This window comes from Dama dama, chromosome 2 (genome assembly GCF_033118175.1).
Source record: "Dama dama isolate Ldn47 chromosome 2, ASM3311817v1, whole genome shotgun sequence".
In the NCBI taxonomy this organism is placed as follows: Eukaryota; Metazoa; Chordata; class Mammalia; order Artiodactyla; family Cervidae; genus Dama; species Dama dama.
This window is the reverse complement of record NC_083682.1, coordinates 23,434,692-23,447,541: the sequence shown is the minus strand read 5'-3', so window position 1 is coordinate 23,447,541 and position 12,850 is coordinate 23,434,692. Positions and strand designations below refer to the sequence as shown.

General features: G+C 37.8%; 1 protein-coding gene across 1 annotated transcript; it reads right to left on the bottom strand.

Annotated features, from left to right (window-relative positions):
- Window positions 1–6,351: 6,351 nt before the first annotated feature.
- LOC133068127 (olfactory receptor 8D2-like) lies at window positions 6,352–7,251 on the bottom strand. The gene has a single exon (XM_061159198.1). The coding sequence runs from the start codon at window positions 7,249–7,251 to the stop codon at window positions 6,352–6,354; it is 900 nt and encodes a 299-aa protein (XP_061015181.1).
- Between the last annotated feature and the right edge of the window lie 5,599 nt (window positions 7,252–12,850).

Here is a 12,850-nt window from a genome sequence, read left to right as displayed (position 1 = left end):
AAAAAGCAAGAGGGTGGCACGTTATTCAACTTTTATTTGCAGCTTGTTAAACCCATGACACCACCCTTATGGCAGAAAGTGAAGAGGAACTAAAAAGCCTGTTGATGAAAGTGAAAGAGGAGAGTGAAAAAGTTGGCTTAAAGCTCATCATTCAGAAAACTTAGATTGTGGCAGCTGGTCCCATCACCTCATGGGAAATAAATGGGGAGACAGTGGAAACAGTGTCACACTTTATTTTTGGGGGATTCAAAATCACTGCAGATGGTTACCGCAGCCATGAAATTAAAAGACGCTTACTCCTTGGAAGGAGAGTTATGACCAAACTAGATAGCATATTAAAAAGCTGAGATATTACTTTGCCAACAAAGGTCCATCTGGTCAAAGCTATGGTTTTTCCAGCGGTCATGTATGGATGTGAGAGTTGGACTGTGAAGAAACCTGAGCGTGGAAAAATGGATGCTTTTGAGCTGTGGTGTTGGAGAAGACTCTTGAGAGTCCCTTGGACTGCAAGGAGATCCAACCAGTCCATCCTGAAGAAGATAAGTCCTGGGTGTCCATTGGAAGGACTGATGCTGAAGCTGAAACTCCAATACTTTGGCCACCTGATGCGAAGAGTTGACTCATTGGAAAAGACCCTGATGCTGGGAGGGATTGGAGGCAGGAGGAGAAGGGGACGACAGACGATGAGATGGCTGGATGGCATCACAGACTCGATGGGCATGAATTTGAGTAAACTCTGGGAGTTGGTGATGGACAGGGAGGCCTGGCATGCTGCGATTCATAGGGTCGCAAAGAGTCAGACACGACTGAGGAACTGAACTGAACTGAAACATAGGGACATCATTAGATATATCCACAGGTCCTGCAAGACCCATTGAGCCTAGGGATTATCAGAGTGCTCAGTATTTAATAACTTTTTTTCAAAAATAATCATATCGTCCCCTGTACCTGCCTATTTCTATATTTCCCAAGGGTAGTAAAGATCCCGAAATAAGCTTTTTATTTTATTTTATTCTTTTTTTTTATTTTTATTTTTTTTATTTATTTATTTTTATTATTATTTTTTTTTTCCAGTGGGTTTTGTCATACATTGATATGAATGCAGATGACATGATCCTCTACATAGAAAGCTTTTTATTTTATATTTTCATGTCACCTATGAGGATTCTGAAACACAGTGAAATAAGATCAGTGGTTACTGAAAGGCTGGTTCTTGACTCTGATTTCTATCAGTCAGTAGAAAAAACTGGAGGAACCTAATAAAATACATTGTTCCTTGCAGCTAAATACATTCAATGTAAGATTGTCCTTTATTTTTCCTTTTAAAGATTGTAATAAAATATACATATTTAGTATTTTAATCACTTTAATGTGTACAGTTCTGTGCCATAAAGTACATTCATATTGCTATTCAGTCATCATACCATCATCCCCAGAAATTGAAACTATGCTCATTAAACAATAACTCCCCATTCTTCCTCTCCCCAGGTCCTGGTAACCACACTTCTTTCCGTCTCTATGGATTTGACTACACTAAATACTACATATAAGCAAAATCGTAAGTTTTCTCCTTTTGTGTTCAGCTTATTTCACGAAGCATAACCTCTTCAAGATTCATCCATGTTATGGTAAGAGTCATAGTTTCTTTCTTAAGGCCAAATAATGTTGCATTGTATGTACATATCAATTTTGTTTACTCATTTGATAATAGAACCTGGGTTGCTTCAAACTTTCAACTGTTGTGAATAATGCTGCTATGAACATGGGCATACAAGTATTCCTTTTTTTGCGGGGGCTGGGCAGAGGGAATTATCATTTCCACTTTATTTTTATTGTGGTTGGGATTCCAAATACCCTTTAATTATATGATATGATGCTGACAGTAGAAGATAGTTGTATTTCTTGGTTAGTTGCTGATTTGTTTGCTTATTTTGTTTGAATGATGACTATGGTTCAGAGGGTAAAGTATCCACCTGCAATGCAGAAGACACAGGAGATGCAGGTTCGATCCCTGGGTAGGGAAGTTCCCCTGGAGAAGGAACAACCCACTCCAGTACTCTAGCCTGAAAAATCCCATGGACAGAGGAGCCTGGCAGACTAAAGTCCATGGGTTGTAAAGAGTGGGACATGACTGAGCAACTAAGCACCGCACTTCTGCCAAACTAAAAATGTGGCAGCCCTCTAGAAGTCAAATGCTGTGAACCACAGAGTTTGGCAATATAGACAGAATATAGTCTTGTCTGCCCTTCCTATCTAAGGACTCAGAGCCTTATACAGGTCAGAAATCTCCTGGGAGCCCAAGATATATTTTCCATGAATCTTCCCCCCAAACTCATCTTTAATTACCAGTGATGCAATGATAGTATTAGCATATTACCAGCAATGATGTTTCTGTGACTGCTCCTATACTGTTGCTGGTGACAGGAGTTTATATCATTAAGTGGCTTGAGCAACCTAAATCCATTTTTGTTTATTATACCTTTCCAGCACTCTTCCTATTCAAGGATAATTGTGGCATGTGTTCTAGGGACTTAGTTGTTGCTGTTCAGTCACTCAGTACTGTCTGACTCTGCAACCATATGGACTGCAGAATGCCAGGCTACCCTGTCCTTCACTATCTCCTGGAATTTGCTCAAACTTATGTCCATTGAGTTGATGACGTCATCCAATCATCTTACCACTATCAAAGACAATAGTAGCGTTTAAGGGCCCCCTCAACTTTTTTGTCCTAGGCTTGCGAGAAATATCAGGGTTTTACCACTGAACTCCCTTCTCTAATGAAGTCCATTTGTAAAGTATCCAAGGATCTCTAGCAAAGTCTACACATAAATGATGTATTAATAAAGTTGATTAAGAGTTGGATTTTTTCAGTAGTGTGTTTTAATTCTCTCATTCCAAACCTGTTCCAATAATAATAATATCACTGACTATAACTGCTGTTCTTAGTTTTACAATTAGAACTACTCTTCACTGATGCTTAGGACTAAGCATCTTACATATGTACTGTTCATTTGGTCAAAATAACTGACCTGAGTAAGTTCCTAGAATTCTCTGAGACTCACTTTCTTCTGTCGTTCATGTCTGTTCTTCTTTCTCACCCATATGGATGGGCAAAATTATTCTGTATCTAGGCAGTGGTGGAGGTGGATTTGTTGACTAACCATAATATATAGGACCTGTTTCTTCTAGCTTAGAAACTGTCTGAGTAAAATATAGATGGTTAGATAACATGAAAGACACTCTACTTCAAATCAATCCAAGGAGCCAAACCCTCAGAAAAGATAAGTGAGATCATTATGGCTGCCTAAAGTACTGGAGTTTGTTTTAAATGACAGATATGAAAAAGCTATGAATGCCTCTAATGAGCCTCCAGGGTGTAGAACATAAAACAAAGACATTGATCTTTTTTATATCCACACACTTTGATAATAACTTGGACTTAATGAATATCCCTTTTCCAGGTGTCTAGATACTTTTCCTGAAAGAGTTGCAGTAATATTTTGTGGCTTTATGTCTTATAGTTTAAGTCTTTTCTTTTCTTTTCTTTTTTTTTTTTTCTTTCATTCTATTGTAAAAGACAAGCTATCTGAGAATCCTAGAGGATACACACAATTCCCTGTTAATTTCATAGGTCCTTATTTTCCCATGGGCCCATGAAAAGACTTAAAAATATCTCCCCAAAGATATCTGCTTCCTAAATCCTGAAACCTATGGGTGCTACATATTAGGGCCAGAACAGACTGTGCAGATGTGACTAAGTTAAGATCTTATGATGGGGAGAGTACAATGGATTATCCAGAGTGCCCTAAACACAATCAAGCACATGATTATAAGAAGAAAGCAGAGGGTGATTTCACAGTGAACAGGAGGAGGCGATGTAACCAGTCAGGCAGAGATTGTGGCTATGCAGCCACAAGCCAAGGAATTCCACCAGAAGCCAGAAGAGACAAGGATGGGATTCTCCCTAGAGCCTCTAGGGGGAACTAGGCTTTTGTCCACTCATGTTACTTTTGGATGTCTGACCTACAGAACTGTGAGAGAATAAAGTTCTGTTACGGTAATCTATTGGGCTTCCCTGGTGGCTCAGGTGGAGAACTGGGTTGGATCCCTGGGTAGGGAAGATCCCCTGGAGAAGGAAATGGCAACCCACTCTGGCCCTCTTGCCTGGGAAATCTCATAGACAGAAGAGCCTGGTGTCCTACAAAAGAGTAGGACATGACTGAGCAACTAACATTTTCACTTTCTTTTTCACCTGGTAATTCATTACAGTAGCCACAGGGAATGAATAGAAGGCCCAAAACAAAGATTTGCCATAGCTCCTTGAGAGAATGACATCCCCCCAAATTTCACCTTCTTAGATATAAGCTGTGTTCAGGCCAGGAAACGAGCATATGGAGGCTGGAGGCCCACTTACAAATGGTGATGGTATGGAAATGAGAAATTTGAGAAAAAGGCTTTCTTAAATTGTTAAAAAAGTGTGACTCTCTTCAACTTTCTTCCTCATAGCCTAGTTATGCCCTATGGCAAAAACTACCACAAGTTTCATAACCACACTTCTGCCCTTTTTTTTTCTTTTTTGAATCTAAGCATCCCCTCTCCTCATATTCTCTTGCCTTGCCTGATTTATTAAAAAAAAAGACGTATGTGTCTTCTTGTTGATTTTCTTTCTTTGATACTAAACCTAATCTAATGAAGGTAAGGACTTCTGTGCTTTTATTTCTCTCTTTATCACCAGTATGAGAAATAATGCTGGGTATGTACTGCAATATTTGCTATATGAATAACCAAGGGAATGAATATAGGAATGGATGTATGATTTCAACTCCCTTATTCATCAATTCCATGGTCCTCAGAATGCATAAGGAGCCATAAGCCTTTGAAAAGTGATAGCCACTGTATGAATTACATTCAAATGGAAATATTCTAATCATTATAATGCAAATGATTTGTTTTTTTGAAGTTTTCTTACTCTGCTAAAATGCAGCTATTGCAGCCAAGGTAACATTAACTTTAAAGAAGCTGTACTCTTAATTTATTGATTCTCTACTGTTAACCAGTCTTTTCCTCTCATCATTTTGGTAGATGTATAAATATTATATTATCCATGTACATTTTAATCTCATTAATTGTGCTCATCATTCCAGCCTCTGGAGGTCTTTGAGAATCATCGTTTCATCCACTGAATTAGTTGTTATCACAACTTCATACCAGTGGCAAACCCAACTAAAAGTTTTTCAATAATCTTATTCAAGTCATTGAACAAAGACAAAAAAATCATTTAGCTTGACCCCCAGCCACTTCATGCATAAACCCCTAAAACCCCCATACTTAAAAGTAGAATAAGCTGAAAGTTATGCACTGATGGCCAAAATGATGTGGCCAGGCAAGGAACCACCAAGGAGGCTGTGTTTCTGATCTCTAAGAGGGCTAGATTCCTGCACCAGAGGGAAATGGTGGACACAGGCAAAGTCATAAAGTGACCAAAAAAAAAATGAAAATAAAACTATGATTCATATAGAGTGTGGGAAAAAGCTATATACATAACAATTCCAGGAGAAAAGAAACGGCACTACCCTCATTAAACTGATTATACAAAATAAAGTAAGTTCAACACCCCAAGCCGGAACCACACTGTACTAGACTTTTAATGGATTAGTTATGGCTTAAGTGATAGCCTCCAAAGAAAGGCAACATGAGATTTTAGATTAGTTATAATTGGTCTTAACTGAATATGATAAGACTAGGCTGACTTTGACATCTCTTACCCTCACCTCTTCACCCTAAACATGCTCTCCCCTCCCCCCACACGCACCACAATTCACCTTTGTGTGGTTCTTTATTATAAGTACTGCAACCCCCACAGCTCTGTCATGATATCCATATTCTCAGTATTTCTATATAATGGCTTTTGGCCAAGAAAAAAAAAAAAAAAAGCTTCCATTGGAAGTTTAAAGATATCTCTATTCCTGTCCTTCAAGATGTTGAATCAGTTAACATTATCTCTTTTCAAACACAACACTAAACCCACTCCTTATTTATCAAGCACTTTCAAAATTAATATCTTCAACATATTCTTTTTTGTTTTTGTTGTTCACTTGCCCTCCCTCTTCTGCTAAATCCTATTCCTAGAATACAAATAAAATTTCCAAAGACTATATTGGGTATTAGAAAATCTTATTGTTTGATAAACAATGACCAAAATGCCTCAAACTTTCTTAAGCACAAATATATATTTCATAAGTAACAGTGAATTTTGTATCTAGAAGAGAGAAAGGAATAACACAGAGCTCATGACAACTTTTCATCTGGTTCACTTCATCTTCCTCTCTGTGGAAATCTCTGTTGGGGTGACTACTTTCCCCCAAGCACCTTCCTCAGTGCATTCTTCACATCCTTGTTCCTTAAGTTGTAGATCAAGAGGTTCAGCATGGGGATCATGGTGGTATAGAACACGAAGGACACTTTCTCCTGCTCCATAGTATTGCTAGAAGGACTCTTGAAATACATGAATGTTATAGACCCTAAAAAGATAACCACAGCCATGAGATGGGAGCTACAAGTGCCAAAGGCTTTGGACCATCCCTTGGTGGAGTGAGTACAGAGGATGCTAGAGAGGATGAAAGTACAAGAGATGAGTACAGCCAGTATCGGTGACAAGATATAAGCTCCTCGGATGATAAACAACACTATCTCATTAATGTGGGTGCTAGAGCAAGAGAGACTGAACAAAGGAAAAATATCACAAAAATAATGACTGATACGAGACTCACAGGACAACATTAATATGTGGGTAGTGTCAACTGTGGCCTCAAACAAGCCCAGTGAATATACCATACCCATCATTATGGAACAGACCCTATGGGACATGATAATATTGTAAAGCAGTGGGCTGCAGATTGCAACATAATGATCATATGCCATGACAGTGAGAAGATAACCTTCTGCTATTAAAAAAAAATAAGGAAGAAGTAAAGCTGAGTCATGCATTAAAGGAAAGAGAATGTTCACCAGCATCTTTGGAGTAATGACAGAAGAGTAGCAGAGATCAATGAATGACAAATGGCTGAGAAAACAGTACATTGAAGAGTGAAGCTGAGAATGGAGAGCAATTAAGATCACGCTCAGGTTCCCCACGACTGTGACAACATATATTCCAAGGAACAGGAGGAAGAGTGGCAGTTGAAGCTCTGGGCATTTTGTTGACCCTTCAAGGATAAATTCACTCGCTGAAGAATGATTTAAAGTAGTCATTCCTTACAAGATGTTATCTGCAGAAAGAAGTGAGACAAAATAGGTGCATTAGAGTTATTTTCTGATTCCCAAAGCAGCATGACAGGTCCTGTCTTGATTGGGTCCATCTTTCATCTGTCCCATATCTTCATCTTTTCCAGTGATCTCTTGAAAGCTCAAGAACATGGTACTGATGAACCTATTTGCAGGGCACGAACAGAGATGCAGACATAAAAAACGGACTTGTGGACACAGCTGGGGAAGGAGAGGGTGGGACGAATTGAGAAAGTAACACTGGCATATATTCACTATCATATGTAAAATGGGCTTGCTGTTGGCTCATCTGGTGAAGAATCTGCCTGCAATGCAGGAGACCTGGGTTCAATCCCTGGGTTGCGAAGATCCCCTGAAGTAGGGAATGGCTACCCACTCCAAGATTCTGGCCTGGAGAATTCCACGGACTGTCTAGTCCATGGGGTTGCAAAGAGTCAGACATGACTGAGTGACTTTTGCTTTCATGTGTACAATAGAGAGCTAGTAGGAAGCTATTCATTTTACACATGGTTGTGTATATATGTCAATGCTCCTTTCTCAGTTAGTATAGCCAGCATTGTAGAGCACATCCTGGCACTGTGTGATGACCTAAAGTGGATGGGGTGGGAGGGAGTCTCTAGAGGGATGGGATGCACATGTAACTATCACTGATTCAATTTGTTGTGTGGCAGAAGCAAGCACAACATTGTAAAGCAATTATCCTCCAATTAAAAGAAATTAAGTAAAAAAGCATAAGAATCTACCAAAAAACAAAAACAAATAAACACTCAAAGACAAAGATTAGAAGTAGAGCCTAGAGCCTTGGTCCCACCCAACACTCAAATACCCCCCTATAAGTCATAGCTTTTTCATTTTACTCCTAGGCTTAAGCCAATAAGTACCTCACTTTGAAAAAAAAAAAAGTACAAACTTTCAAGACCTAATTAGTTTTTCTTTAATATCCTTAAAGGAATATTGCTCATTCCTTTCTCTGACGTATATGAATAGAACCTTCAAATTTGGTTGAAACATGGCTTCTAATCTAGCTCTAATGAAATAAAAGTCATTATTTTTTTGATTTCTCAATCCATCTATATGAGTCATCATAATATTCTTTAAAACAGGGAATTTAGAAACATAACAAACTTATTAAAGAGATTGTATATTATACCAAAAAAAAAAAAAAATGTAATCAATGGCTTTAATCAATTCAGACTCCCACTTACCTCTCTATTATTCTCTGGATGGAAGACTTCAGTTAAGCCAGGAAACTCTTTTCATCCTCTGTCAGCATATGTGGTTAACAGAAATATGGTGCCAAAGGCTGTTCTTAGACTGTATTTTAAAACTTTCTTGTTCAAGAAACAGCAAAGAAGTAAGATTAGCTTTCAGGTATATTTCCTGAGCCATCAACAAATCAGTTTCATTCCTGGCTCTTATCTGTTATCCGTAATCAGAGGCCAAACTTGCACTGATCTTTCTCTCTCAACGCTGTTCTATCAGAACTGGGGATTTCTCCTTCACTGACTTAGTTTCTCCTAAAGAGGAATCAAGGGAAAAAGAGTCCTGCTTTCAGTGCATGCATTCTTTATTACCTAAAGGAATCAAGCTTAATAACTTTTCATTGAATGAAAATAAAATCAATGGAGAAAAAATTCTGTACATAGAGTGATACGGAATTTGCCTTTATTTTGCATGAAAAATAAAAACAAATTCTGTTTCATCACAAACAAAAATTTATGTAACTTCGCTTCAGTTTATTTTCTCTCTCTACCTTCCACAACATGCTGAGGGTGCTCAATGTATGTATTGATTAAAAGGCTTAATTACACAGGGTCATTATCTTTGGGAACACATGAGAATAAATATCTTTTGAAATCACTTATATGTGGAATCTAAAGTGTGACACAAATGAACACACTCACAGACATAGAAAACAAACTTGTGGTTTCCAAAGGGGAATGGAGGTAGGGGAGGGATAAATTAGGAGTTTTGTATTAGTAGACATACACTATTAAATATAAAATAGATAAACAACTACGCCATACTGTATAGCTCAGGGAACTATATTTAATATCCTTTCGTAAACAACAATGGAAAAGAAAAATAAAGAACATATGAGGGAAAAAAATGTTTCTGAATTGAGAAAATTAGATAAAACTTAAGAAAAGAGAATCAGAGTTGCCAGGATAAAGCTCAAAGTAACCAGATTAGCAAAGACCATGAAATTCAAGCATCTCCAGGTAGATACTCTGAATTTGTCTGAACAGAATTAAGACTAAAGTGGAGGTTTTTATTATTCAGACCAACATTCATTTTGGGTTGAGTAGCACAGTTTTTTAAGAGACTCAGACATAAACTGACTAAAATTCCTTTTTTAATCCCAAATAATACTAAAATCATTACCAATAGGAAGGGTTGTCCAGAGGTCAGAACCAAAAAAGATTTCTCTCCCTGTCGAGATATTCCTGTTAATGTTGAGACTCAAGTTGCTGATCTGTCAAGTAAACAAAGCCCATTATTAGACTGTGCTTTGATGGAGTCCAGTAGAATGAGAAAAAGCAATATATATGCAGTAACTCTTCACTTATTTGGAGATATTAATCTAGTGATCTACAATTTACCAATAAACTGAATCTAAGTAAAAATACCTTGAAAAGTGAAAGTGAAAGTTGCTCAGTCATGTCCCATTTGCAACCCCAGGGACTGTATTCCATGGAGTTTCTAGGACAGGATACTGGAGTGGGTAGCCTTTCCCTTCTCCAGGGGATCTTCCCAACCCAGGGATCAAATCCAGATCTCCCTCATTGCGGGCAGATTCTTTACCAGCTGAGCCACAACGGGAGCCCAAGAATACTGGAATGGGTAGCCTATCCCTTCTCCAGGGGATCTTCCTGACCCAGGAATCCAATGGGGTCTCCTGCATTGCAGGTGGATTCTTTACCAACTGAGCAATCAGAGAAGCCCAAAATACCTTGAAGATACCAATATAAATGTCACAATGTCATTTAATAAAATTTATCCATTTGCCAATGCACTTAGGTTTCTCTTAGTGCCTTGTTATTCTTTTCCTTATGAAATACTTCTAACAAATGTGGAGAAATCACAATGAAGGTAGAATTTTAAAAGAGGAGGGGAGACATGAGAAAGAAGGCTCAGGATAGCAAGAAGAGAAACTTAAGAGCAAAAAAGGAGACCTCCAGATAACTATTTGAAAAGACCCTGATGCTGGGAAAGATTGAAGGCAGGAGGAGAAGGGGATGAAGAGAATGAGATGGTTGGATGTCATCACCGATTCAATGGACATGAGTTTGAGTAAGCTCCAGGAGTTTGCGATGGACAGGGAGGCCTGGGGTGCTGCGGTCCATGGGGTCACAATGAGTCAGACACAACTGAGCAATTGAACTGAAGTGAACTGAACAGTATAACTGGGGGCTTCCCTTGTGGTTCAGCTGGCAAAGAATCCACCTGCAATGTGGGAGACCTGGGTTCCAACCCTGGGTCGAGAAGATCCCCAGGAGAAGGGAAAGACTACCCACTCCTGTATTCTGGTATGGAGAATTCTATGGACAGTACTGTTTGCATATGTGTGTGTATGTGTCTGTATGCCTAATTAATTTTTTTTTATTCTAAAATTTTGTTTCTTTAACAACACAAATCTAAGAAAACTCTTCTTGCAAAATCCTACTTTTTCATGTAGGACTATCTAGGGCAGATGTTGATTTGCTATTTTCTCTCACTGAAAGATAGCATAACACTAATAACATTTTCCTAAACTAATTTGTTGCAGGGTCTGGAATAGAGAGTTATAGTTATGGGGGAAATCCTGTTATTCTTTCTACGGTGTAACTTTATTTGAGAGAGAAGAACAAAATTGGCTTGATACCCAAATCTCAAATACTATTGGGAAAACAGATGTTTGTCTCTTTGGGATCTGGTGAAGTGGGTATTTTTGTCAAGAAAGTATAAATCATAAGGTTTAATCTTTTGAGTAGAGAATGAAGCTTAATTCTTCATAGAATTCATATATTGTGAAAAAGAGATATTCCTATTTGTATCTTTATCCAAAGCAAATGTTATAAAACATCAGTATGATTTAGAACAAAATCTTTGTCAATTTCAAATCTTAAATGCTGTGATTGTATAATGACACATGGAGTGTGAAGAATGGGCTAAGAGCACTTTGTATAGAATCTGTGTGACTAAAGCAAGTTACCCTCTCTGAATCTTTGCTTCCTCAACTAGAAAAAGAGTAGCTATGAAGACAAAGACTTGTACTGAGATTTGAAAACTTTATACCACTGGGTTACCATCTGTGATTCTTACACTTACAAAATATGTTCTGAGTTTACTTTACCTGTGTTTGCCAATGTTCCCCAAAGTAACAGGCACACTTACCCATGTAATGAAAGTAGAGGAGTGTATTCACCGAGAAAAGCAGTGTTTGTTCCAGGGTCTCATCAAGAAGGGCACTCTCCTTAACCATGAAAAGCAAAAATTTTTTTTAATTATAATTTAAAAAGCAAAGCAGTCAGGAGATTCCAGGCATTTCTACAGTGGCTTTGGAAGAATTTTCAAGAGTTTTGTGCTTATTAGAAGCTGTGAATAACAGAAATTCCGGATTCAGATTTAAGAAGGAGCTGTGTTAGCAACTATGTCAACTCTGTTCTTGCTGTTTTAGGAATACCAATTGCAATAAACTGGTCAGAAAAGCACTGGGAGCAACAAGAGGATGAGGTCATTACATGCTGCTGATCCCTGAGGTTCTGTAGTCCATGGGGTCACAAAGAGTCTGATACAATTTAGCGACTGAACAACAACAATAACAATATAGTGGAGCATTCTGACCTTTCCATATGTAAATATTCTCACCAATTTCTTAAACTTTAACAATGACAGTTAACAGCCCAGCAACTTAAGTCTGATAATTTAGAATTTCATTTGCCAGTTCTGCCTTAAATAGGACACCATTTTGCTAGCAATTTACATCTACATAAGAAAGATCCTTTAGTGTTTAGTCAAGCCAGTGTAACAGATTTCAGAACGAGAGAGATTTAAAATAATTGGGCTCTGTGAAAACTGGCTCATTGGAGCCTCTGATAGGAAATATTGAAACTGTATTGCTAAAAATGGGTAATTAGATCAAGAAAATTGTCATCCAGTGTATGGACTGACAAGAAGCAAACAAGTTCATTTAAAGTTCAGGATTACCTTTCTCCAGACAAAGTTTTCAGAACAGCTGGCTTGTCTTGCAATGTATGTCTTTTTGCAGTCATTGAAAAATTAAATGAATATAATCTCAAAAAATAAAAAATATAGTAACATAGTGATTAGAGCTTGAACATCACTCTAGGTTCAGTCTACCTAAAATCATGTGTTGGTTTTACCACATAAGATTTGTGTGATTTAGGGCAATTATATCACTTGTGACTCAATGTCTTCATCTGTAAAATCTGCCTCCTAAGATCCTTTTAGTTAATAGAGGTTATTAAAAAACTGGTATATATTAAGCACTGAAAAACTGTTTTATATTATTAACCTAATATCATGAAGGAAAAAAAACACTAATTACAGTGTTTAAATAGAA

Bases quoted from the DNA above. Each gene is read 5' to 3' on its own strand.
- LOC133068127 (XM_061159198.1), bottom strand. From the start codon at position 7,251: ATGACTACTTTAAATCATTCTTCAGCGAGTGAATTTATCCTTGAAGGG.